This window comes from Myotis myotis, unplaced genomic scaffold, assembly GCF_014108235.1.
Source record: "Myotis myotis isolate mMyoMyo1 unplaced genomic scaffold, mMyoMyo1.p scaffold_m19_p_15, whole genome shotgun sequence".
Taxonomy (NCBI): Eukaryota; Metazoa; Chordata; class Mammalia; order Chiroptera; family Vespertilionidae; genus Myotis; species Myotis myotis.
This window is the reverse complement of record NW_023416319.1, coordinates 4007481-4034412: the sequence shown is the minus strand read 5'-3', so window position 1 is coordinate 4034412 and position 26932 is coordinate 4007481. Positions and strand designations below refer to the sequence as shown.

The following is a 26932-nucleotide window of genomic DNA, read 5'->3' as shown; positions in this document are numbered from 1 at the left end:
TAAGGGAGGGTGATCCAGTCTGCAAGTCTCAGTCGCGACCCTGCCGCCTGGATCGCCCGGAAACTGTGGCTTCCGAGCTACTCCACCGCGGCCGGAGCGGCCGGAGCGGCCGGAGGGCCACGCGGCCAGTTCACAGTATGAAGGAACGTTGCGAGGGAGAGAGGGGCTTCCCGGCGCGCGCAACCGGCCGGCTATGGGGAGTGGGGCGGTGGAGGCGCGGAGCGCACACCGTACCCCTAACTGCGTCCTGCGCCCGCGCGCCTTCCGCCCAGTTAAAGCTCTCGCCTTTACCGAGCACTGGCGCTCGGAGCCCAGCCTGTTGCAGTGACCTTGCCCGGAACCCGGCCCGCCCCCTAAGCTGGGCTTGCTGAGCCTGACTGGGCAGCGGAGACTGGCCGGCAGCCGGTTGTCCTGACGACCCGGACGCCGCCCGCCGCCAGACCCCGCCCCTCCGAGCCCCGCACCAGGCCCCGCCCGGCCCCGCCCTGCGTCATGGCCGCCACCCCTGGCGCCTCCACGGACCCTAGGGCAACCTGGCTCTGCTCGTGCTCGCCCTCAGGCGACCGCGGGGCGCAGAGCCGTCCTAGAGGAGCCGGGGGCGGAGCCACGGAAGGCCACGGGGACCTCGCAGTGCCTCACCGCCCCAATTGTAAGGGTTGGAGAATGAGGCCCAAGGAGCATCAGTCAGCCCTAGGAGAGGTCCTAGCGCTGGTGTAGGAGAGCAGAGGGGCTCAGGTATCTGAGTCCACCACCTCTCCATGGTCAGCCAACCCCTCCCTGTGACAGCTCAGCCCCCAGAGGGGCCTGCCTACTGTCTGCACCCACAGGCCTTTGCAGTCCCCACTCCCACCTGGGTGGGGCTGACATTGGAGCAAAAAGGCCAGGCAACAGGGACCCCTGCTGGCACTGGGAAGGGAGACTGGCCAGAGGCTGTCCACTGCCTGCTGCGCACTGTCTTTCCTGGACACCGTGGACCAGGGAGCCAGGGTTTGAGTCAGCCCCGGGCTGGTAGGGATATCATGGGTAGGGGTGTGTCAATGTGTGCACAGGGGAGCTGTGTGTGGATGGGGGTGTTAGGAAAGCGTTCCCGGGAGGGGTGGTGCTTGAGCAGACGTCCACCCAGAGGGAAAGGGCCCCACATGACAGTGTGGGCAGCTGGACACGGGGCTAAAGTGGGGGGGTGCACAGAAGGGGACCCTCTGAAAGGTACCCAGTGTTGTAGGAAGGGGGCTCCCGGGTGTTCATGGAGGAGGTAGGTGGGGCAGATACATTTGACGACAGCCTGGAGGGGAGCCTGATGGGACAGTGGGTGTGGGGACACAGAGCTGAGAGGGGGGAGGGCGAGTGAGAAGTGTGTCCTGCCTCAGCCCCATGTGTTATGTACTTTTTAAGTGAACTTGGAAGCCATTTTACAAATCCGTCTCTACAAGGTAGAAACTTTAAAAGAGACAGCAGGTGGATTTGAAGTTTAAAGGTGGCTGTTTGGGGCCCTGCCTGGCAGACCTGCCCACCCATCTGCTCCCTACTGGCTCCCCTACCCCACTCTTGTTTCAAGAAGGCGCTAGGAGCTTCCAGAGCCCCTGATGAAAGTGCCGGTGTTCTTTGCAGGAACCTCGTCAGCCCAGGGGTCCTGACCCCCATATGCCCCTTCCTTTCTGATCCAGTGCTCCCTCCTCTTGTGTCCCCCTCAAGGGCCAGCCCTGTGCATGGCGGTAAGTGACCGTGTGCTGGTCCCTGGAAAGAACACTCCCAGAACCTAGAGCCGTGGGTGGCTGCCCAATGGGACTAGGGAGGGGCTGCAGAATGACCCCAGGCTGAGGGGAAACAGGGCCAGGAGCCTCTCCCCAGGCCTTTGGACTTCGCTCCTAAAGCCTTCACACCCTGCTGTGGGCACCATAGCCACCGCCAGGCCTACCTAGCACCGGGCCCTTGGCCTAGCCAGCCCCAAGCACTGGTTAGATGGGCAGGGTGGTGGCATGGAGGGAGAAAGGAAACCACCCAGAACCACCTCTGGAGCTGAGTTGCGTTACCATGAGCCAGCAGGAGGGGCAGCAGCAATGCTTTAAGCAGGGGTGACCTATGTGTCCACCTCCCTTCAGGGGACTGGTCTCTGTGCTGGTCCTTGGAGGTGCCTCACTAGCCTGACCCCTCTAGTATTTCGGGAAACCTTCTCCAAGTCCCAGCTCTCAAGGCCCACCTCCTCACCCCTGAAGCTACAGGAGAGCCTGCTGAGCCCTGTCCAGCACTGTTCTTTCAACTGGTACATAATTATGCCTTTGTCATCTCTCATTCTGTCTCACCTACAACATGAGACCCATGGGAACTCCCCATGGCTAGAACGAAAGCTGCCACAGTCACCTGGCTAGGTGGCTGGTGTCTCCCACCCCGGTAGCCCCCTCCCTCACATACCTGGGCCTGTTCCCACTTCCTCTTACTGGAGCTCGCCTGGGCTGGCCCAGTGGGCTGGTCATTTGCAGCCCAACCAGGTGCTTCTGAGATGGAACCAAAGCTGCCTGGTCCAAGGGCCAGAGCCATGGGTCAGAGACCATGGATCTACCCAGAGGCCACAGGTGTGAAGGCCAAGATGGGCCCTCTTGCTTGGACCTACACCACCTCACAGCAGGTCTCATCTGGGAGGGAGAGGACAAGATGAGGCCCTTGAGAACTAGGGCTTGATTAGCACCCATTACCATGTGTTAGCACCCATCCTAGGCCCAGGGCAGAGTGGGATGCATGAGCCAACCAGGCTTCTCTCCCAGACAACACCATCACCATCACCATCATTATCACCACCATCACCATCACCACCACCACCACCATCACTATCACCATCACCACCACCACCACCATCACCATCACCATCATTATCACCACCATCACCATCACCACCATTATCATCACCATTACTATCATCACATCACCATCACCAGCACCATCACAGTTCTCCCCTATAGCTGATCCAGCAATGAGATCCTCAGACTTTGGGCCATGGTCAGGGCTGGGCTGCAGCAGCAAACACGTGCCACATTCCTGTGCAGCACCCGCCCCACTGGTATTTCCCCTGGGCCCGTGGAATTGCTCAAAGGCCCTGGTAGGTGGCTGGTGCCTCCTGGAAAGCTTCCCCACCCACCCCCTAACCGGTGCCTTTCTGAGTCCCGTGAACGGGGCGGTGCTCTGCAGTGGCCCCGAGTCCCCCTCAGGCCCAGGTCCAGGTCCTGTGTTTGCAGGCATCTGAGCAAGAACGTTTCAGGGTGGGGCATCTCTTTCTCAAATAATTGCTTTAGTTTCAAAACAGTTGATCTGTGGTCCTTATCCTGAGCCAGCTGGCTGCTTCTCCCTTAAGTCTGTTCTCCGTGACAAGGAACCCAAGGGCAGAGCACCCCAAGCTGTGGGGGGGCCATTGAGAAATCCTGGGGGCAGAGTATATTTGGGACGCTCCCCTCCCAAGGCTCCCAGGCCCCTGTCCAGGTCCTCGTCTGACCTGGTTTGCAGTCAGCTTTGATGTCCTAGTGTGGGCGAGAGGAGAAATCTCCCCACGTCGATTGAAACTGCTTGGCCAGAAACTGAGCTCTCTCTCAGAGTCAAAGACAGAGAACCCGCAGAGTCTGGGCACGTGGGCCAGGACGCCCGCCCCTGCCCTGCATGGCCTTGGCAGCAGCGGTGTGCCCCAGGCGCCACCTGCAGGGGAACGTGGGTCACAGCGCTGAGGCTGAGGGAATGGTGCTGCACTCCTTCACGGCCTAAGCCTGAGGAAGGCCTGGAAGCTTCCGTTCTGCACTTTCAGAGCCCGGAGCTCCCTGCAGAGGGACCACCTGGAGGGGCATGTGTGTGGGGGGGGTGGGGATGGGGGGTGCTCGGGCCCCCTAAGTGGCCTGTCACGTAGCATTGGATAACCGAGGGAGGTGGCGAGAACACTGGAAGTCCTTGTCGGTGCACAGGACGGGAAAGGAGGGGTTGGGGAAGCTGGAGGAGTTGGCATTTATACCTGTCTGATTAGGAGAGAAGGTAAAGGGACTATCACTGCTAATAGAATGAAAACACGCAAAACTTGAGGCCAACACGGACAAAAATGGAATCACTGCAGCTTGAACCAACCAGCAAAATTAAACAAATTTGAAGCTGGGGTAAAATCAAGCGTGTTTGCCACCACGGAATGCCACCACTGAATTTTTCTCCAGCTTTTCCTTTTTAATCATCTAACAGTGTTTGCCTGTTATCTGTACCCTGTTTCTAGGATTCTTAGAGCAGAGTGATTTTTAAAAGGTAACATGACTGGAGTTGGGCTCCTGGGCGGGACAGGTGGGGAGCCCCAGAGGGCATGAGGCTGATGAAGGCCGCCCACTGAGCTGGGGCCCAGGCCTCCTTCCCGAATGCAGTGAGCTCAGAACAAAACCCTGGGGCAGACAGAATCGATTAGCCTGCGGGAGAGAACGCTGTTAGTGGCTGATCGGCTGATCGGAGGGTTGGCCTAGGCAGCCTTCGGGGGGCAGGGGTGTGCCCTGCTGGGTCCGCCACTGGGAAAGTTGAAGGTCAAAGGAGACCCCTGCTGGTGGGGGGAGGGCCTCATGGCAGTGGCTTCTACCTGGCAGGATGGGGTGAGCCAACCGCCCCCCCCCCCCGCGCCACCCCCCTGCCCAATGAAATAACTACCTTTGTTGCTAGAAATGAAAGTGGTGTGGCTGGTTTACAGTATTCTCTTCCTTTTAATGCAGCTGAAACCTTTCACGGCCTCAGAAAAAGCAACGCAGATCAAAAACAATAGGCTGCCTGCACAGCAAGCCGAGGGAGATGCTGAACCTGAGGCCCCAGCGTGCGAGGGCACGGAGGAAGACAGCCCCTGCCGAGCCCACTCCCGGCTGGAGGCGTTCCCGTCATCGCACATAAGACGCTGTCATTAGTATTTGTAGTCATTTTCAAATGCTTAGTATTTCGTGTTGGAAAACGTATTCTGAGGCTGTAATGCCGGCAGGCACAGCGGATGGCTCCCAGGGAGCGCCGGGCCCCCATGGCTCTTGCTCAGTTTCATGACTCCGTCCAGCAGCTTTCTGGCCTTTAGGGGAGGGCGGGGGGACAAAGTTAGCCAGGTGGACAGGACGGGGTCAGCCTGTCTCTGTTCAGACACTCTGTCCGGTGCAGGGGGCAGGTGCTGTCCCTTGGGCCCCGGAGCCAGGTCCCCAGAGGCCCCGGTGTCCACATGCAGTGGTCTGCGTAACTGCCAATCAAGAAAGGGCCAAGGGAGGATCCGCTCTCCTGCTCACGTCACCACAGCGGGGCTCCGTCCCGACTGCGATCCCACCTGAGACTCACACCCGCCCCGGGAGGGGGGGCCGAGACTCAGACACAGGAACAGGACGCAGCGTGCTGAGGTGGAGGGAATCCCTGAGCCTGGAACGAGGTGTGGGCTCTGCTCCAAATGCCCTGTCCCCAGCCCATCTGTTGGGCCAGAAGGAGGTGACATGGAGGAGGAGGCAGGGGGCCCTTGGGTACCTCTGTCCAGAAAAGCTGGCCGCTCTGTCTGCAGTGCCAGGACCTCCCTGTCCCCAAGGAGGGCATGTCCTCACCCCCTTGCCCTCCCCCTGCCTCAGTTCCATCTCCCTGGGCATAGCCTGGACCTCCATCTGCAGACCCATCAACTCGGGGTTTACAGCCTCATGACCAGCGGACGTTATTTGCTGCTGATCCCCTGGTTAACATTTTCTTTCCTAAAACGATTGTGTTCTTTGTGGAATTAAAAACATTTATTTTGCTTTCTGCATACCTGCCACTGTGACCCTACACAGACACTGGGCGCGTTGGCCTGTGGCCTGGCTGCGGCCCAGGTCCCTCCTCAGCGGAAGCCCTCACGGCCCTACCCAGCTCTGCTGGCACAAACCCTCAGGGGAAGACCCCACAGACAGGTCCCTGCCCCGTTTCCGCGGGTCGAGGAGAAACTGCAGCCAGGGCCCGTCAGGCGGCATGTCGCATCCGAGGGCTCGCACGTGGCCAAAATGTGTTCTCATCCTTCGACCGAGTCATCCTGGGACCCTCGCCCACTGTAAGGCCCGTGAAATGCCCCCCCACCCACATTTCAGCGAACATGAGAAGGCACAGCAAGCTCCCTTCCGTTTTTAATAAAACCCCTTGTTTTTAAATAAAGCCGAGAAATACGTACCACCTCCAGGTCCTCGGTGGCCCTCCTCATCTCCTTGAACGGCGCCAGCCCCTGAAACGTTCTCCTCCGCTCCTGCATTTGCCGGACGTGCTGCCGCAGCCTCCCCTCCAGGTCCCGCTCCTGGAAGGGCCTGCGGAGACCCGGGCCGGCCTTAACCTGGGAGAAGGAGCCTTCCTTCCCCTCCAGACCAAAGCAGAGCCCGCGGCTTGCACCCCATCGTGAGGGTGAGGCGCTGAAGGGGACTCCGAGGCCACCAGAGGCCGCCCGCCCCTTCCTCCCGGCGCCAGCTCGCAGCCAGGCCTGGGCGACTCTCCCAACCCTTCCCCTCGGCTCCAGGCTGCTGGGACACGCACTGTATTTTAAAAACTTCAGGTTAAGATGCTGCACGTTTAGGGCCCTGCACATCGTGCCATGTGACAAAGAGCGCGTCTGTTTTCACGTCAGATACATCGTTGTCATAAACCCTCCGTCAGAGGGACATTGGATTAAATGCGGATTTTAAACATATTTGCTCTGTTAGCATCGGGGCTTTGGGTTCACACCCTTTGATTTATAACAAAGATGCGCAGAGTGGCAGAAAGAGGCCTGAGACTCTAGGGCAGCGGTTCTCAACCTGTGGGTCGCGACCCCTTTGTCAGTCGAACGACCCTTTCCCAGGGGTCGCCTAGGACCATCCTGCATATCAGATATTTACATGACGATTCATAACAGTAGCAACATGACAGTTATGAAGTAGCAACGAAAATAATTTTGTGGTTGGCTCACAACATGAGGAACTGTATTTAAAGGGCCAGAAGGTTGAGAACCGCTGCTCTAGTGGGAGGCACGGACCGCCGCCAGAGGGCACAGTGGGGGCTGAGAAGGCACGCCAGCGAAGGGAGAACCCGGGCACCTAAAGCAAGGCTGGGGCCCGCGGAGCTGCTGCTCCAAGTGCGGAGGGGTCCCTCAGGGATGTGCAGACACAGGTGGGAGGTGACAGGCCCAGCGGCTACAGCAGCTCCTGAGGGAGGGACCCATCCTTCCCGCTGCCCGTGCTACCTGAGCCCCCAGAGGCCTGGACCTCTGCCCATGAGATGCTGGTGGAACCAAGACCTCTGACCCAGGGGTGGGAGGGAGCATCGCCCCCCAGAACCAACCTGGGCTCGTTACTGGCGTGTGGGGATTTCTCTTTGAGCTGTGCCCCTTTACCCGGTGGAGCCACTGGCATTTTCTCGTCGTCGATCAGATCTGTGGCAAAGGGGAACTTGGGGGCCTCCTAGGAAAACATAACAAGGTGTTCAGGAGCCCACGGCGACACTGCTGTGGGCACAGATGATCGTCCATGGAGGCCAATCAGCGGCCGTCAGAGAACAGCGGTCCCTGCACTGCGGTCACCACCCGGCCTCGGCCACCAGCTGGCCGTGCTGCTGGCCGGGCGGGGTGAAGGGCCAGGCACAGAGCAGGGTGACACCCACCGGAAATGGACGTGACCATGAAGACGTGACCCTGTTTTTAAATCACGAGGTTTCGAACTGAAACATAACTGACAGAGAGTCAGAAAGCCTGTGTTATCGGTGACTGGTCGGAGCTCTCCTGCCCTCGCCCTGCTGCACCCCTGCCCGTGCTATGTCCGAGGCAGGCGGGCATCCCCGAACGCCCCTGGGATGTGGCCCTGGGCCATCGCTGGCTTCAGTGGACAACATGCTGGATTCAGTGTGTTTTTTCCACTAATAGTGCTGTCCCGTCGTCCACTCCCCACTGAGCCGGTCCGTGGTGGTGTGGGTGTGAGTACTTGGAGCGGAAGGGACACGTGGGGAGTCCCACTGTCTCTACAGCTTTCCTGGCCCTCAAAGTTTGCCTGTCAGAGTGGCCACCCCGCTGTGAGGTGGACAGCGGACAGGGCGCCTTCCCCCAGACTAGGGGCGCAGAGGCCACCCTGCCCAGTGGGGTGCCAACAGGGGACATGCCTTAAACAAAAGAACTGAAGGAACATCATGCCAAGTTCAAATGCACACGTGCCTGACGGCTCGCGGGAGAGAAGCAAGCCGTCACATCCAGGCCCACGGCTGCCCGGTCCATCTGGGCTCAGACTCCAAATGAGCCATGGGAGCCGGTGGCCCCAGCCTTGAAAACGGAGGGCCTGAGCCCGCTCAACCACCGCTGCTTGGCTTCCAAGGTGCCCGACCTCCCTGAAGCTGAGAGGACCCCAGACAAGGAGACCCAGCAACACCTGTGGGCACATTCGACTCCGATGGTACAGAGCGCACGCCACAGCGCCAGCCCAGCCCCACCCCCTGCGCTGGGCCTGCGGGCCTCAGTCTTCACCTGGGAAAGGGGGGGATGTTGGCAGCACCCGCCGCATCCCAGGCCAGAACAGGAGGAGCGAGAGCCCAGGGCACTCGACCATGCGAGCGGCCGGCAGTGCCCGCCAGCCGCTCTCAGGTCTCACCGCAGCCCCACCTCCCGCCAGCACCGCCTACCAGCGTCAGTCGTGGAGGCCGGAGTTTGCCGAGTTCCCTCTTCCTCTTCCTCAGCGTCTGGGCTTGCTCCCGCCACTCCAGCAGGGCCCTTCTGTCTCTGGAGGAAAGGCACCATCCTATCAGTCGGTCCTGGTGGGGGGCAGCCGCACAACTTACCAGGACCCTCCCGTCATTGTTAAAGCTCCACACACAGCCCTCCACTTCCGGTCCCTCCGTCCAGAGGGCGGACGCTGGCCTGAGCGGCACAGATTTGGGGGGCGGCTTCTGACATGCACCCTGGGCACATCGAACTGTCCCAAGGGCGAGCCCAGCCTCCCTCAAGCCCCTGCCAGGCGAGGCATCAGAAGGCCAGGCCGGGGCTGTGGCCGCCAGCCCTGGCACCGAGGCCTTCAGGCACTCGCAGTCGCCGATGAGTCAGCTTCCTCTGAGACACGTGAGTTCCACGTTAGAGAGTGAGCACGCGTTTCTCCCAGGCCCCTCCCTGTGATGTGGCCATGCTCTCGCTGGGCTTTGGCAGGACGGGCTCCACGTGGCAAGGGGTTGCCCGCTGCACCCTGACCTCCCTGTGGTCACACCCAAGGGGAGTCACTGCCCACAGCTCAGAGACCGCTGGCTGTGCTTCTGGCTTTGGAGATGGGGCGGGATCCATGGGAAGCCTCGCCGGGCCCAGGTCTCCATCTGCCCATGTGAACTACTTCCTGGGTCTCCCGTAGCTTCCGGTGGTCAGCACACCTCCCCAGCCCTTCCCCTCAAATCTGGCCTCTGCTCTCCCGTCTCAGCAGATGGCCCCCTGGCCTCTTGCCCTGCCTGTGTTATGGGCTCTTCCGTCCTCATGGCCCCCGGGCTCCGCCCACTGCCCCCTGTGAGGTCCCGCACCGGTGCTTGGTGCTGCCTCGGGATTAGGTGGCACTAGGACCAGGTACCTCCTTCCCAGGCTCCCCTGGGGCACGGTGCTGGTCCTCCTGGCAGCCGTGCTTTGCTGTCAGAGCCTGGGAAGGGCCAGGTGCCCCCCTCTGCACCCCTGCAGAGGCCTCCCCACTAGATCGCCTCCCGCCCCTGCCTGGGTGGTTCCTCTGCCCCCAGCTGAGCCACACTCCTTGGTCCTCCACTCAGCAGTCCTGTGTGGAGCTGTGACTTTGTGACCTCAGGGGCTACCCTCCCAGAAGACGGGGTCCATCCTCATCTCCACCACTTCTCGGTGAACTGGATGGAAGGGACCCCCCGCCTTGAGAGGCCCCGGGTAAAGTCCTTAGGAGCCTCACGTCCTAAGACAACCAGGTCCACCAGGAGTCTAAGCCGCAGGACAGGCCTCCTGCACTGTCCCCACTTAGGCCACAGAACGCAGCCTCGGGGTCCCAGGCAGAGAAACCAAGGAGAGAGCTGGCACCTGCCCTTGGTGCTTGAGACCTTCCTTTCACAGAGCGTGCAGGGTCCCGGGCACCCCGAGTGCCGGTGCCGCCGTGCCACTTCCCTGCCCTGAGCACCGCCATCATGGGCAGAACAAGAGGGGGACGGTGGCTGGGGGAGGGGAGGGACTCACGTGAAAACAAGGGGCAGAAGAGCTCCCTGGAGTAGTCTAAGGGCAGGTGCCCGAGGCTGGAACTGGAGTTTTAGGAACTAGAATCAGGGAACAGGCGAAGCCAGGCAGGAGGAGTGGGACCCGCCTAGATGCAGAGCAGGGAGGTGCCGGGGGCCAGCACAGTGTGTGGGGGCAGGCGCCCTCGGTGGTCAGGACCAGCCTGTGACATTGGCTCTAGGAGGCTCTTCTCGCGGGGACACAGATGGCCTTGCTCTGCAGAACTGCCCGCCAGGCTGCCCGTGCTCGGTCCTCGCCTGGCCCTGAGGTGGGCGGCAGGCGGCCCCACTCCTGTAGCCTGGACTCCAGCTGAGGGACACTTTGGGGGACTCTAGGAGGTGGCTGTCCACAGCTGTGGCTGATGACCAGCGTGATCCCAGGAGCAGCCCAGAGCACACCCCGAGTCTGAGCCTCTCTGTCATCCCTGCCACCAGGGAACAGCCCAGGGGCCGGGACCTCATGTGTCCTGACCAGTTCTGAGGGTCCACCATCCCCCACCTTTCACTGAAGGAAAAGCAGCCGACTAGACAGTAGGCCTGGTGGCGGGAGGACAATCGTGCACCCTCAGAACTGGGTCCGTGAACAGTCCGCATCCATCAGGGCCGGAGAGAAGACACACTCACGGGATGGGATCAGGAGGGTTTATTCACACCAGGCTATTCATGGGGGAGGGGCAGACAGGTCCTGGGGCAGTGCGGGGGGAGAGGGGCTAGCCGCCCAGGCTCAGGGAGGAGGGAAGGAGTGACTGCCGGTGGAACCCAGGAGTGAGAAGCATGGGGTGGGCCTCTGTGGGGGACCTGGCCAGGCCCAGGTGGCATTCACAGGGAGGAGCAGGTGGAATAAAGGTACTGCCCTCTGGCTCCCTCTTCTCTCCGACCCCCTTGCTGGGACCCCTCCACTGACCAAACCCAACCAGGAGGCGAGGGGCTCCTGCTGTGGACGAGGCCCGTGCTGGCCGGCCTCCCAGGACCCAGAGCACGGGGAAGGCAGGCGGTCAGTAGAGCTGGACAGAGGACACACTGAGCACAGGGGTGGCCGCAGCAGCAGCAGACCCGCGAGGCACGGGTGAGAGTGAATGGACAAGCATGTTACTTTTAAATATTGTTCTTTAGAAAAGACCTGCCAGCCAAGTAAGTGAAAGGAGAGGAGGGCGGATTAAGGAAGAATAAGAAATTGGAGGAAGGTGTAACAAAGAAGGCAGGAGGCGTGAGGCGGCGGGTGGGGACGGGCGTGCAGCTCCCTGGTCCTCCACTCAGCAGTCCTGTGTGGAGCTGTGACTTTGTGACCTCAGGGGCTACCCTCCCAGAAGACGGGGTCCAACCTCATCTCCACCACTTCTGCCCGGAGACGGCCTGCACTCGGAAGCAGCTCCCGGCTTCCAAAGGGGGAGAAACAGTCCGTTTGTCAGGAGTCGCCCCCAGGCCCGCCGGGATCCCATGGAGCCCAGCCTCACCTCCGGCGCTGCTCCATCAGCACCTGCTTCTCCCGCAGCTCCCTGAAGGCCGAGGCCCGCCTGTCCTCCAGCTGCTCTGCTCCTGTCGCCGCCCCTGTCCCTGTCCCCGCCGGGTGCGCTAACGCCAGGCCAGGCAGGGCGCCCTTGAAGGCGGGTATCTTCCTTCTGGAATGACACAAGGTTTTAGCCACATACCTAACAAAACCTTGTGGTGAACACACACCTGGAAGATGCGATAGGAAACACGCAACCTGAGAGCAGGGCTTCTGGGCCGGCTGCAGCCTGGGCCTGCGGGGAAGGTGCTGCCCTCCACGCCCACCCCCAAGCCGCCAGGTCACCCTCGGGCTGCGGGCTCTGAACTGGCTTCCCCTGAGCCACCTGGATGCGAATGCAAGGAGGGAGGAGGAGGTTTCTAAATAGCAGGCTTGGACCGTCCTGTCCGCGAGTGGGTGACTCAGGACTGAGACAGTCGCGAGGTGAGTCCAGGCCAGGCTGCCGCAGAGCCTACACTACATGCTTCCTACAGCTCTGCGGCTACCATCGGTTAGTAACACCTCAGCGGTTTTTATTCTGAAAATGTTCAGACCTACGGAACGGGTGTAAGGATAGTGCGATGAACAGCAACACCTTTCCTGGAGATGGAAGATTTTCAGTGTTTTCAATATTCCAACCCCAGCCTTCTCACACACCGTACCCAGACCCACACACACACACCATGCACATGCAACACACAGCACACACACAATGCATGCACAACACACAGCATGCATACACAACACACGCCACACATACCCATGCACATACAACACATCACCTATATCATGCACATGTAACACACATTACATACATCATGCACGTGCAACACACATCATACACCATGAATACACAACACCCATCATGCACATCATGCACATGCAACACACACACAATATACACATGGGCACATACCATGCACAGACATACCACACACACACACACACCAGACATATAACACACACATACACACACACACTTAAACACACAGGATTTGGGCTTTTCTCTTGTGTAACCACCTACTTGGAGCCCATGTTGGGGTGACTTTAACCCAAAGCCAGGTTGGTACTGCTGCCTAACTAGTGAAGGCAATGCAGACACACACACATCCCCGATGTTTTAACAGATAGTTGCAAAGTAGTTTTTCAACTTTGAAAAGACCTGAGGACACACCTTGGCCTAAGAGTCGTACCTGAGGGCGTGTCTGGGGTTGGGGCGCGCTTCGTCCCGGGTGCGCAGCACGGCCTGGAGGTTTGGAGGCAGCTCCATGGCGAGGAGCTGGTTTTGCAGAACCTCCACCTGCTCCTTCTCCACGATCTCCTGCCGCAGCTTCCAGAAGCGCCTGATCTCCTCCTCACTCGGCCAGTCTTCACAGGAATCGGCGGATTTCCTGAGCTCACTCAGGTCCAGTCTCTCAACAGGGGGGAACGGGCCCTCCATTTCTTTTAACCTGGTCCCCTTTGGTCCCTGAGAATTAGTGGTGCCTCCGTCGGGTGCATATTCTTCGGGTAAGGCCAGCAGGGGATATGGCAGTTGACTTAGGTGCATCACTAATAAAATAAAATCCCTATTCAGTCGACTGCGCTGCAACCCTGGGCTGAGCCTCAAGCAACCCCAGGCAGCTCCCTCTGCCCAGGCTCTGGCAGTCCCTGTAAACCCATGTAAGGGAAGGTACTCCCTATGCACATCCTTGGGGTGTCTTAATTTCTAATCAACATTTAGCCCAGCTGTGGGCAAACTATGGCCCGCGGGCCGGATCCGGCCTGTTTGAAATGAATAAAACTAAAAAAAAAAAAAGACCGTACCCTTTTATGTAATGATGTTTACTTTGAATTTATATTAGTTCACACAAACACTCCATCCATGCTTTTGTTCCGGCCCTCCGGTCCAGTTTAAGAACCCATTGTGGCCCTCGAGTCAAAAAGTTTGCCCACCCCTGGTTTAGCCCATGTGCCTGCTGCTTTTGTCTGGCAATGCTTTTGTTGACTTTCAGACACTTTTATCTCTAGCTCTAGGTAAATTATTTGGGATCAAATTGGCCTGAAATGTATTCATCCTCTGTCTCTGCCAGGTCCTGCATTAGGAGTTGGAGCCACGGTGTCCCACAGACCCGTGTACCTGGCTGCGTGAGGCCTCCGTTCCCACGGGCACAGACACTTGGACAGGCTGGGGTGTGCCCATCAAGCCCTGGCACACATCTGTCCCAGGCATGTAGACTCACACACCCTGTGTCCTTAGATACATTTTAAACAGGTCTGACCACTGTAAGCTACTTCCTGTAAGAGGTGAATTCATTTTCAGCCTCTCAAGTCTAATCTAGTTAGCCATTATCTACACTAATAAAAGGGAAACATGCAAACTGGTGTCACTCCACTACGTCCACCAGCCAATCAGATTGACTATGCAAATTAACCCAACAAAGATGGTAGTTAATTTGCATATGCAGGCACAGAGCAAAGACTGAAGACTGAAGAGGCTTGGCTTCTCCTCTGCAGCTGGACCAAAGGCCTGGGTCCCGGGTGCCGGAGGAAAACCGGTGCCAGCAGCCAGGGGAAGGAAGGCCTATTGCATGAATCTCTTCATGCAATGCACATCTAGTATATATATTCATGCACTCAGGGAGTCCCTCAGCACAGCCTGTGCCCTCTCACAGTCTGGGACCCTTGGGGGATGCCCACCCACTGGCTTAGGCCTGCTCCCCAAGAACAGATGATCTAAAAGAAATAATCATATCCTTGGGTAAGGATTTTTTAGAAAGGTAATGGTCGCATGAAAATTCACTGCCGGCAGGGCTGAGGTGCCTGGGTGCTGCCATCTTGTGGCTGTGGGTGCTGCCATCTTTGTGAGGGTGTGACAGTCAATTAGCATATTACCGCTTTATTATATAGGATGAGAGAGAGCGAGCGAGAGAGAGAGAGAGAGAGAGGAGAAAGGAAAGGGATAGAGGAATAGACAGATAGAAACATCAATGAGACAGGAACATCATCGATCAGCTGCTTCCTGCATGCCCCACACTGGGGATCGAGCCCACAACCTGAGCATGTGCCCTGACTGGGAATCAAACCAGTGACTTCTTGGTTCCTCGGTTGATGCTCAATCGCTGAGCCACATAGGCTGGGCTCTACCTTTTTTTCTTGTCAATTACATGTCTATTGTATTAAACAGGTACAGACTTCAATGTAAAAAACAAAAACTGCAATGGGATTGAAGGGTAATGAGAATGACGATGACCCTAAATATTTATTACTTATGAAAGCATAAAATTCTAAAAAATATTTTTCAAGATCGGTGTTTTACAACTTTTTTCTCTAAGAAAAAGCCATTCTGTAAACACAGCATCCAGAAGGAGAGCTCAGAATATGAAACAGGTAGAGGCTTTGCTGTCAAGCATTGTTATTACAGTGTGTGCCCCGCACGACCCCATAGGTCTTCTGTGGGACCCAGTGTGCGGCTGAGTGAGATGCGCTGGTGCCACACAGGACATGACACATGCGTGCATAGGACAGCACACTCCCAATGCTACATGCTCCTGACCGCTACATGCATGGGGTTGGTGTTTTTAAAGAAAAATAGTTTAGCTCCAGCCAGTTTCTCAGTGGTTAGAGCATCGGCCTGTGGACTGAAGGGTCCTGGGTTCAATTCTGGTCAAGAACACGTATCTTGGTTGCAGGCCCAATCCCTGGGCCCTGGTCAAGGTGTGTGTGGGAGGCAACCAATTGATGTGTCTCTCTCACATCAGTGTTTTTCTCTGTCTCTCCCTCTCCCTTCCACTCTCAACAATTCTCAGGGGAGGGAAAGAAATAAAGAAAATTCTCAGGGGGAAGGAAGGAAGGAAGGGGAAGGAAGGAAGGAAGGGAGGGAGGGAGGGAGGGAGGGAGGGGGGGGGAGGAAGGGAGGGAGGAAGGAAGCCTATAGAATGGGCAATTGTTGTCTAATGGACCAAGCAATTCCTGAAATAGTTACGTGATGGTATTGGGGGTGAGGACTGTTTCATTATGTTCATCCCAGTGAACTTTTACCCAAACTCACCCCGGACAGGCTCCATCGTGGGCACTGAGGATGCAAGCCTGTGAGCACAGCCAGAGAAAGACAGGGCTCTGCTGTCAGCGAGGGGACCGTGTGTGAACCAGGTGCTGGGAGCATCCAGTGGGGACACATGAGGCTCCTGTGTTCCTCGGGACATGATTATAGAGAGGAGGTGCCCTGAGCCCAGATTTTAAAAAACACTTGCTTTGGTTTTGACGCAGTTTGTCCTAATAATTGTCCTACGAACCTTGAGAAGCTGCTGGGTCTCGGCGGGAGGAGAGCTTGGCTGCAGAGCCTTGCAGGAATCTCAGGATGGCGGCCGGGCCCTTCTGCACAATGACCTGCGGCGGGAACTCCAGAGGGCAGTGCCTCAGGTTCAGTGCTCTCAGCGTCGTCACGTTCCCTGACGGAGAGGAAGAACCATCAGCATGTTACACACACTCCTGTGCAATGGAGACAGGAGATGACAGTTACTTTTGCACATGAGGAAAAAGAGATCCTGTTGAGAGTTCTGGGTAAAATTATATGACAGACGTCTGAGATTTGCTTTAAAAAAAAACCCTGCAGGGAGGACAGATTCCACAGATTAAGACCAGTCTAATTACAAAATGAAATAAAATAAACAGCCCTCTAGTAAAGCAACAGCAGCAGCCCTCTAGTAAAAATCACCAAAAGCTGCTATAATGTATTATCCAAAATGCCTATCTTCAACAATACCAAAAACTATAAGGCATGCAAAGAAAAGTAAAATATGACACATACTCAGGAAACAAGCAGCCAAGAGAGACTGTCTTTGAGCAGGCTCAGATGCTGGATGTAGCATACAAAAACATCAAAGCAGTTGTTATAAACATGTTTAAAGAAATGAAAAAAAAACACAACTTAAGTAATTAAAGGAAAATATAATAAAATGTCTCAACAAATATAATGTCAATAAAAATAGCATTATTAAATAACCAAACAGCAGTTTTAGACTTAAAAATTACAAAGACTGAAATAAAAAATTCACTGGCCTCAAGATGACAAAATGGCAAAAGCATATACAAACGACAAAAGAAACAAGTCAACTGAAAGATGGATAGATAATATGTATGCAAGCTAAGGTCCAAGAGAAAAAAGATTCAAACAACAACAGAACTCAGAGACCCATAGAACATCAAGAATGTTAATATACATGTGACAACAGTCATAGGAGGAGTAAAAGAGAGGGTTAGAAAAAAATCTGAACAAACCATGGCCAACACAGCTCTAATTTGATGATAAACATTAATGTATATATCTAAGAAGCTGAACAAATCCCAAGTAATATAAACCACAAGGATTCACACTAAGAAACATCACAAACTCCTGAAAGACAGAGAAATACTATTGAAAACAGCCAGGGAAAGACAACTCAGCACCTACAAGGGAACAGCAACTATAAGATCAAGAGCGGACTTCCTGGCGAAAGCAGTGGTGGCCTGAGCACAGGGGAGCAGGTGTCCACAGTGCTGTCAATCAAGAAGAATTCTGGATCTGGCAAACTCTCCTTCAAAAAGGCAGATGAAGATATTCCCAAGCTGATGCAGGTAGAAATAGATCATCTGAATCAATCTATAACAATTAAGAAAATGAATTAGTAATTTAAAATCCACCCCCCCCAACACACACACACACACACACACACACACACACACACACACACAAACACATACAATCTCAAGTCTAGTTGCAAACCATTGAACTGAATGGATGAGTTTAACAGCAGACTAGACTCACCAGAAGACCTAGAACTCAAGGCAGGTCAATCCTATATAATAAAAAGCTAATATGCAAATTGTCCCCTCGATCAGGAGTTGGACCAGGGGGCGGGGCCGGCCAACTACCCGCATCCCCTTCCCCTGGCCGGCCCGGCCCTATTGGCCCCGATCGGGGCAGGCCAGCCAGACCCCACCTGTGCACGAATTCATGCACTGGGCCTCTAGTGGAACACAACAGAAAATGGAACACAGAGAGAAAAAAAAGCATGGGGGGGGGGGGGAAGGGAGCATTCAAGGCCCGTGGGACAGAATCAGAATCTAAACTTGTGTAACTGGAGTCCCAGGAAGAGAGGAAATGAGAATGAGAAAGAAGCAACGCTCCAGGTAAAAGGCAGAGACCATCAGACTGGACAGAAGAGCGACACCCAACCACACCTGCCTGCGGCTGACGACGCAGAGGCTGAAGTCAAAACTGGGAAGGTGCATGCGCGTGCCGAGGGTGGCCAGGAGGAGGCTGAAGTGAATGCACTCACACACTCCGAGTGCCAATGAGCACGGGAACACGCATGTGAAACCACAGGGCTAGCGCTCCACACACACCAGAGCGCCAAAAGCAACGAGAAAACATAAAAATCCTAAATTTCTATTCAACCAATAACATCGTATCAAAATATAAAGAAGCAGACGTTGGTGGATCTGAAAGGAAAGGTTTCATCGCTCCTCACGCTAGGCTGCGGGTCACTCTTTAGGTGTAGAAATCGCGCAGGCGCTGGCAGCTCTTGGGAGCCCGAGGACAGAGGGGGAGGGGCGTGAGCCACACCCGGCCTCCCCTCGGGGCCATGCCTGGCGCCACTGCAGGTTGCAGCAACCTCACTAGACTGCATTTTAAAACCACCTTTTATTTGGTTGTTCGAGTACTTACCCAGCTGCACAGGTAACATTTTGATAGGATTTCTTTCTAAAAGCAAAGTTTTCAAATACCTTTAAAACAAAACAGAACATATATCATTTAAAAGCAGAAAGTCGAGTAACTGTCCCTAAGTGATACCGCGTTTCTTCATTTGTCTTCTCTTTAAGGCGGCAACGCCACAGACCCACAATGACCACAGGCGTGGTCAACTGTCCCAGCATCGGGCCGAGCTCTCGCCCGGCACTGCTGACCTCGGGGCCAGGCAATCCTTGGCTGGGGGACGGTCCTGTGCCTGAGGGTGTTTATAGCAGCATCTAGGCCTGTCCCCATGCCAGTAAACCACCCCCACCCCTGACAACCACAAAACCTGCAGACATTGCCAATTGTGTGCAGAGGGAGGCAAGTTCTCCTGGCTGAGAACCAGTGCCCGGGTTGCAGGTGCCCATTGACACATGCACCACACGGGGGTGCCTGGGGTGTGTGGTGATGCACCCCAGCGTTTTCAGGTGCTCTGTGCAAATGTTCTCCACGGTCAAGAGCGCCGGGAGACATGCTGCACGGCGTGTCTGCCCTGCTTACAGATGGTGATTCACATACTCGTGGCCGGAGAAGTCCCCAAGCAAGGACACCTGGTTTGGGGCAGTTTCTCCCTATATTTGACACCTGTTAGCATGACTTGTAAAATTTAGCACAAAAGAGACCGCAGGCAGAGAGGATGGCTGGAGGGCCCCAACAGAAATGACTGGCTGCATGCCTGCTGGGGAGTCACCAGTTCACGCTGCCTTGGCCCCTCTGGTTCCACCTGAATGAAGACTGTGTCGTATATTAACGGCAGTTTCCCTTCCTCCTTCCCTTCTCAGGGGTCCCCAGCTGAAATCTGGTGTGAAAGGACCACACATACTCTGGCTCGTCAGTGGCTTCAGCCCAGGGGCTGACAATTTTCTATTTACCTTCCTGGGAGCGTTGGTACTTGGGCTGCTTTGGGTATTAGCCCCTTTACATCTGCTGACACACAGCAGCCACTGGGGACAGCGTCCGGGGCTTCCAGAGATGCCTCGACAGAACTGCGGTGGCAAAGGGCCCTCACCTCCCCACACCAGGGACATTCTTGTTGTTGGCTGGTTTGGGGACATACAACATGGCAGCCACCTACTGACCTGAGAGGGTATCAGGCCTGTTTCCACCCTACATAATAACACATTAAAATATTCGGTGCACACTTTACATGACAGCCAGGGCTGATCCATCATTTCATTTCACAGACGTCCCCCTGGACATAGCGTCTGTGGGAACCAAGCTACTCGTAGGGGCACCCGGGCTGAGGCCGCTCCTCAAGCGTCCGCTCTGGCCGCGAGCTCACACCGCCGGCCCTGAAGGGGCACCTTCGTTCTGGATGGTTTTCATCAGGCTTTGTGGGAAGCTTAAGGCTTTGAATAAGCGCACAGTCACTTAAAATTTATAATGAGGGTGTTTCAGGTCTTCCGCAGGCCGCTCTGATTTGAATGACGTAATGGGCTGCACATCACATGCACTATTAACTTAAACAACAGTGAGCAGCGGGCTTTGACTGGAAACATCAAAGATTCCAACATTGGAGAACTGTGTGCTTATTTGAGAAGAAAGAAGAGTGTTTAGGGGAAAGCACTCCATTTTTACCTTTTGAGTAGCAATTACTCTCCACACAATTTATGGACAAAAAGCACTAGATTATCCTAAACACAGAAGAGGACCGTGTGACGAACAGCGCCTTCCCAGGCCGCCTCCGAGGACTGGGGAGGCCACTCGGGTCAGCTGTCAGGGGAAGGAGGAAGCAGCCTGGACAGCCTCAGCCCGTCACACAGCCAGGCACACAGCCAGGCACACAGCCAGACACAGCCAGGCACACAGCCAGGCACACAGCCAGCTGCAGACCGGGCTCAGCAATGCGCCTGCCTGGCCGGCTCTATGCAACCAGGGACACGACTCCCCACAAGTGATCTGCTCCGCAGACCCCGCCAACCCCAGGGGCTCCAGGAAGAGGGCTCCTAGCTCTGGCCCCATCCTGACGGAGATGCCAGCTCACCATGACATCTGCTGCTTCCTCAAGGAGCCTGCGAAGGCACCAAGGATCAGAGACATTTTCTCTTACTCTTACAGGTGACAGAATACTCACTTTTTTTTTAATCCTCACCCGAGATGATTTTTTTAGAGAGTGGAAGAGAAAGGGAAAGACAGAGAAATATCAATGTGAGAGAAACACATCAATTGGTTGCCTCTGGGACCGAGGCCAGGGAGGAGCCTGCAACCCAGGTACTTGTCCTTGACTGGAATCGAACCTGGGACCCTTTGGTCCGCAGACTGATGCTCTATCTACTAAGCCAAACTGGCTAGGGCCGTGGTCGGCAAACTGCAGCTCGCGAGCCACATGCGGCTCTTTGGCCCCTTGAGTGTGGCTCTTCCACAAAATACTACAAAATACCACGTGTGGGCGCACACGTACAGTGCGATTGACATTTCATGGCCCATGCGCAGAAGTTGGTATTTTGTGAAAGAGCCACACTCAAGGGGCCAAAGAGCCGCATGTGGCTCGCAAGCCGCAGTTTGCCGAGCGGCAGTTTGCTGACCACTGGGCTAGGGAAATACTCACTTCTTAAAAATTGCTTTTAAAAATGGTGAGCAACAGCCGGGTGAGTGAAGGGCCTGCTGCAGGCCTGTGCCCTGCCGTTTCAGTGACTACCTGGCTTCTGTGCAAAGTTACTCATGTCAGAGCTGGGGGTGCCCTTGCACACCTCTCTTCCTCCCATGCCCACATGCAACCGGAGCCCCACCAGCTCCCGAGCCCAGCGCAGCTCTGCCGTGTCCAGCCTTGCCCGGGCACCGCCTCGCACATGCGCTGCTGCAGTGGCTTCCTACGTGGCCTCACTGCTGCCACTCTCGCCCCTCCGTTCAGTGATCTGAAAGCCAAGTCAAATTCCACCCCCATCCACTCAAACCCTCTGTGGGGAGCGGCTATAGGGTCAAGCCTCGGACCGACCTGTGGCAGAGCCACATTCAAGTCCCAGCTTGGAGGGCAGAGCCCTCCTAGCACAATTAAGCTTGACCTTACAGTCTTCCCTTTTTCCTAGGTAGCTAATGGGCCGAGGGGGGTGCAGTAAGTGCTGCCAAAACAAGGCTTGAGTAATGAAACTTGCAAGAACATTGTAAACATGTTGACCACTCCCCTTTTTTTGCTTTGTGTGATCTGACTACAAAATAAAGCTTCGGCTTACAGGCTGTGTCACTGTTTCCTCATCCAGGCACAGTGATCCTACCTGGCCCCCACTGTATTGTCTTGTCTGTCTTCTTTAATCCTTCACTGCCCCTCCTCAGGTTCACCCCTGGCCATGCTGGATGTGGTTCATGCTTGACCCTACTGGCACTACCTACGACCCTCTTTCAAAATGAAATCCAAAATAGCAGCTGTAGCCTACAAGCCTGGCCAACCATGCTGGCCTCCCTGTGTCCCTCACGTCTCCAAGCACATGCCCGCCCCAGGGCCTTTGCATGTGCTTTCTTTGTCCAGATGCACTGACACAGAAGGAGGGCCTGAAGTGTTTCTCAGAAGGTTTCAAAGGGTAAGAAGCACTGGGGGAAGGACTGGGTACAGGAGGCAAAGGGGCCAGGAGGGGAGGGAACCTCCTGGTGAGCATGGCTCCCGGAGGCCATGCTGAGGATGCCAGCTGCTGGTCAGCTGCTGGGAAGGGCCCAGGTCTTTGAAGTGGGGGTGCTGGGAATCTCTGGAGTCAGAGCAGGAGAGCACACATTCACTCTTCCAAAATGAGCAGAATTTCTCATTTCGGATACACGTGCTTGTATTTCCGACCCTTCAGGCAGTTTCACACAACGAGTCAGAGATGGACCCAGACATTACAAACCCCACACGGCCGGTCCAACAAAGGCACTGGCACCCTCAGCTGCTAAGTGTCCTGAGTTACAACAATAGCCCCATGAATTTGTACACTCAGCCATTGCACCACCTGGCCAGCCTCAAAAATACCATTAAATGCTTCCATTCTGAAGTCAAAATTCAACCAGGAGGAGCTGAGCAGCAACAGAGCAGGCTCTCAGACGTGTTAAAGGGATGGGGACTTTGAGTCGGGAACAGGAGCGCGACTTGCCTGTGAGAGCCAATCCCGGACGGAAGCACCTGAATCCTGTTGTGCCGCAGGTCCAGCCAGGTGAGGTTGGGCAGCAGCTGAAAGAAGTCTCGCGGGATTGTGCAGAGCTCATTTCTCTGAAGATGCAATTGCTTCCCAGGAAAGAAAAGACGACGTTTGGTCAACCAACTGAATTTTAAAACACGATGCAGCCTAGAAGCATTTCCGAAGAGCTACGAGCCACCGCAATCACACGTATCGAGTTAGACGAGAAATCGTACTCTTTTACCTTAAGTTTAAACAGTAGACACGAGACTCAACACACGAATCGTCAGGACCCGTGTGCCACTGTGGGAGCTGAGAGCGCGTCCTGGCCCGAGGACACCCCCATGAGCACATGCCACTTCTAAAACTCCCTTTGACACTACACTCACCCCCGGTGTTTATATCCCTCTTCTCCCTCCTGGGCCCACAGCAACTCTGCCCATTCCATAGAAGGAACGGCCCCGTCTGGCCCCAGGGACGCATCCACAGGAAATAACTGAAGGACACACACACTGAGCAGCCTGCTGTGGGCTAACCGTGATCAGCAGCCACACAAGAACAACCCCACAGCCATCACTGCAGGATTCCCAGTGAAACCAAGTCACCATCAGAAAGGAGACAATAGCACGGGAGGCAGGGACAAAGTGCAGAGCCCGGGACCTATTAGCGGTGTGACTCTGAACAAGTTCCCAAACCTCTCTGTGCTCCAGAGTCCCCACCTGTAAAACAGGTCATGTGATCCACCTCCCAGGACACACTAGGTGGGCAATGCTTGACACACAGCAGTGCCAGGTCAGCGTTGGCCATCGTGACTATGCTGCTGGGCTCTGATGGAACCTTATTCTGGAAGTCACAAAAGCTCACCAGAGCACAAGCGGGCAGGGACTCACCTGGCGAAGGCGCCAGGCATAAGGTAAAAGTGGCATGTGACGTCAGCAAAGTGTGGGTGAGAAAGTTTTTCCCTGTTTCAATGTTGACTGGGTTTTTAGGGCTTCTGTGTTTTAAATAAGAAACTGAGACCCAGCTGGCATGGCTCAGCGGTTGAGCATCGACCTATGAACCAGAAGGTCCCCGTTCGATTCCAGGTCAGTGCACGTGCCTGGGTTACGGGCTCAGTCCCCAGTGTGGGGCGTGCAGGAGGCAGCTGATCCATGATTCTCTCTCATCGTTGATGTTTCTATCTCTTTCTCCCTCTCCCTTCCTCTCTGCAATCAATAATACAAATATATTTAATTAGGGACCGAAGGTGCTTTCAGTAGCAGTGTCTACCATAAGCTTTTTGGTGCCCAAGACTTTCTTGAGGAGAGAGAACATCAGAATTGGACCCTACGAGGTATTCCCATTGGCTGGTCCCCAGGCCTGAATTTCTCATTTGTCTTGAACAGCACACGAAGCCCCGAGTTAACCCTCCTCTGTCTCATTCTAGAATTTCTCTCCTGCAGAGAAGCCAACAAGTGAAAGCCTGGGGTGAGCTGTTTGTTTATGTCTACTCGGTCCGTGCACAATACCCCAAGACACGCCCCACTTACTTTAAGGGTGGGAATTTTAAGGATGCCTCCTAAATGTTGAAGACCCCTTTGACTCAAGTCTAGAATTGGTGAGGAAGAAAATATGGCCCCCTGGACACTCTTAGGAATGTCTTTGGAGGGGGCAGCAGGCGGGTGCCCAGCCTGAGCAGCGTCGCTCTCCAGGTCAGCAGTCCCAGGGCCGGTTCCCTCCATCTGTCAGCTGGGAGGAAGCAATCCTCCAGGCCACCGCTCATCCTCCTGGGTCACCTGGAGGGAGAGGGGACACAACCACAATGAGGAACGCGGCCACATTCCCAGGCCCCAGGCGGGACGGGCTAGCTGCCTGGCAGGCCTGCAGTGATTTCACCTGCTTATAAAGCACTCGCTTTTAATAAACGATATCAACAACTTGACTTTTAAATTTTAAAAGAATCCCTGAGATGCAAGAAGGTTCAGATGAAAACGTTCTGCTCCTCACTCTGAACCATGGATACAACTTTCAACTCCAAGACGCAGGATAGAAATGGCTATTTCAGGGAGGAAAACAGTCAAGACGTTCCAAAGTCTGTAAACCAACGTATTCCTTCCATAAAATGGGGGTGAAGGAACTGCCCACAGGTGCTACCTCCCCATCCCCCCAACCTTATCCCCCACCCCCACCCCCATGACTGGGCCTTCCTCTGGTTAATCCTGTTCTGCTAGGCTATGAGGGGAGGACTTCAAGCTCCTATAAACCTCCCAACAGGACAAATGTCTGAAAACCAGAGCGAAACACCAGGACCTAAAAATGAAGGTGGGCTCCGGGGGATCCTGAGGCTGCTCCAGGTGCCCAGCGCGCCCAGCCTCGGTTTCCCCATCGGAGCCTGAGAGTCCACGCTTGGGGGCGCAGTCTGTACTGGGCACCGCCTTCCATCAGCTGCCCGCCCACCGTCGGCCCCAGGAGCTCAGAGCTCCCCTCACTCACACACACCCCTTCTTCCCCCACCTCACCTGCCGCACCCCCTTCCTCCTCCCCTGCGGTGCCCCCCTCCCTGCCTCACCTGCGGAGCGCCCCTCCCGCCTCACCTGTGGGGGTGCCCCCACTAGCAGGCTGGGGCGCCGAGAGCGCAGGGAGGTGCAGCCCAACAATGGGGGCCGCCAGGCGCACGCGGTCGCCATGGAGACACGGGCCGCTGGAGGAGGGGCGGGGCCCCGCAGGCGCCCAGCCGCCAGAAGGGTGGGTGCGCATGCGCGTGCGCGGGGCAGGGGCCGGCGGCCTCGCTCATTGGGGTCCCCAGCGCTGGCCCGCTGCCCGCGACCTCCTCTGCCAGGCGGTCCCGGTCCGTGACCCCGTGACACCGAGAGAGCGGTTGTTGGGCTTCCTGACCCAGGGACGCTGCACCAAAGCCAGTCATGGTGCGCGAAGAGCCGACCGCGAGGTGGCGGGAGCGAGCTGGGCTTGAGGACATGGTTCCTGAGCACGCGGGAAAGGACTCTTTTCAGGCCGCCCACCCTGCGTCCAGAACTTGAAAGCCCGCCCGTGGTAGGCCTGGGTCCTCTAGGGTCCCAGGGTGCCATCCATGGGTGCAGGGCGTGGTAGGCAGGGGAAGTTGGAGGTCAACAGGATGAGTGGCTTGCTGCAAGCTGGACGCCCTGAGCTCTAGCCAGAACCCCATGGTGGATGGGCCACGGGTGCCCTGCAGAAGCGGCGCCATTCCTCCTGAACAAGTGGCACCATTCCTCACCCAGCGCAGGCCTCACCCAGGAGTTGGAGAAGCTGAAAGCTGCTCTCCGGCCTCCCACCAGTGAGGACAGTGAGCCGCAGCCACACCTGGCCCTTGCCCTGACCTTCCAGGTACAAAGACATTAGGGCTGCTACCTCATGGCTGCCCTCCACCCCTCAATCCCACACAAAATGCCTCTGTGGCTCCGTTAGGAGAGCTGGGAAAGGTGTGTTCCCCAAACCACAGGCCGCCTCACCTTTCAGTAATTTCTGGTAAGCAGAGCACGTTCTCTGATTGAAGAGGAAGCAGCAGAGATGAAGCAGCTTCGTAGGAAACCTCACCTGCAAAGATGGTGCATAGCTGCTACACAAGAGGAAAGTCAAATATAGTAAATGCTTAATGTTCAGTGTCACTAAAGGCTTTCAGACACAAACTCTTGCTCAAACAGATCATTATTTTCAGGACAATGACGGATGGGTTTTCATCACCTTGAAATTCACATGTAATAGGGTAAAAACCACATATCTTAACCCTAGTGTACCTGTTTCCAATTGCTGTTGCAACAAGTCACCGAAAACTTCCCACATGCACCTAACTGGTTTGGCTCAGTGGATAGAGCATCAGCCCTTGGACTGAAGGGTCCTGGGTTTGATTCTGGTCAAAGGCACATACCTTGGCTGTAGGCTCCATCCCCAGCCCTGGTTGGGGTGCGTGCTGGAGGCAATCAACTGATGTGTCTCTCTCACATCGATGTTTCTCTCCCTTTCACTCTCTCTGAGAATCAATGGAAAAAATGTCCTCGGGTGAGGATCAACAACAACAATAACAAACTTCCTGCTTGCAACAAGCACATTTCTCATCCCACCATTGGGGAGGCCATACGTCATCCTGACCTGGTCTCCCTGAGCAAGGTCAAGGTGTGGAGACGCATCAGGACACACGGTCAAAGATGTCCACAGCAGCCTCTCTCTCTTCAGCAAGAACTGGGCCGGATGTCAGAGGCCAGGACAAGAGAAAGCCGTGAAATGGACAGACAGTAGCTGCTCACAACCACAAGGATGAATCCTAGAAAGAGGAAGTCTCAAGAGACCTCACACAGCACAAATGTTTCTCATATGAACAAAACTGAGTGTTAAGTTGCAAGTGTGAGTGAGAAAAATCAAGGGATGGCTTGGCCCATAACCGGGGCTGGGGGCAGGCAGGAGACAAGAGAG

The 26932-nt window shown here is 55.8% G+C and overlaps 1 protein-coding gene across 1 annotated transcript; it reads right to left on the bottom strand.

The window, feature by feature from the left end:
• Positions 1–4650: 4650 nt before the first annotated feature.
• On the bottom strand, positions 4651–25172 carry LRRC27 (leucine rich repeat containing 27). Its single transcript, XM_036335720.1, has 11 exons — positions 25081–25172; positions 24037–24282; positions 22484–22614; positions 18360–18418; positions 15946–16101; positions 12865–13222; positions 11640–11804; positions 8611–8707; positions 7288–7406; positions 6152–6281; positions 4651–5050 (listed from the first exon to the last, which is right to left on the bottom strand). The coding sequence occupies exons 2-11, from the start codon at positions 24226–24228 to the stop codon at positions 4922–4924; spliced, it is 1536 nt and encodes a 511-aa protein (XP_036191613.1). The 5' UTR covers positions 24229–24282; positions 25081–25172; the 3' UTR covers positions 4651–4921.
• Positions 25173–26932: the final 1760 nt, after the last annotated feature.

Excerpts from the sequence above, each read along its gene's own strand:
- LRRC27 (XM_036335720.1), bottom strand. The coding sequence starts at position 24,228 with ATGGAGGGAACCGGCCCTGGGACTGCTGACCTGGAGAGCGACGCTGCT. Across the intron at positions 22,615-24,036 it reads TTAAAATTCCCACCCTTAAA|CAATTGCATCTTCAGAGAAA; the intron begins GTAAGTGGGGCG and ends TTTCCTGGGAAG. Across the intron at positions 6,282-7,287 it reads CACGCCAGTAACGAGCCCAG|GCCCTTCCAGGAGCGGGACC; the intron begins GTTGGTTCTGGG and ends GGGTCTCCGCAG.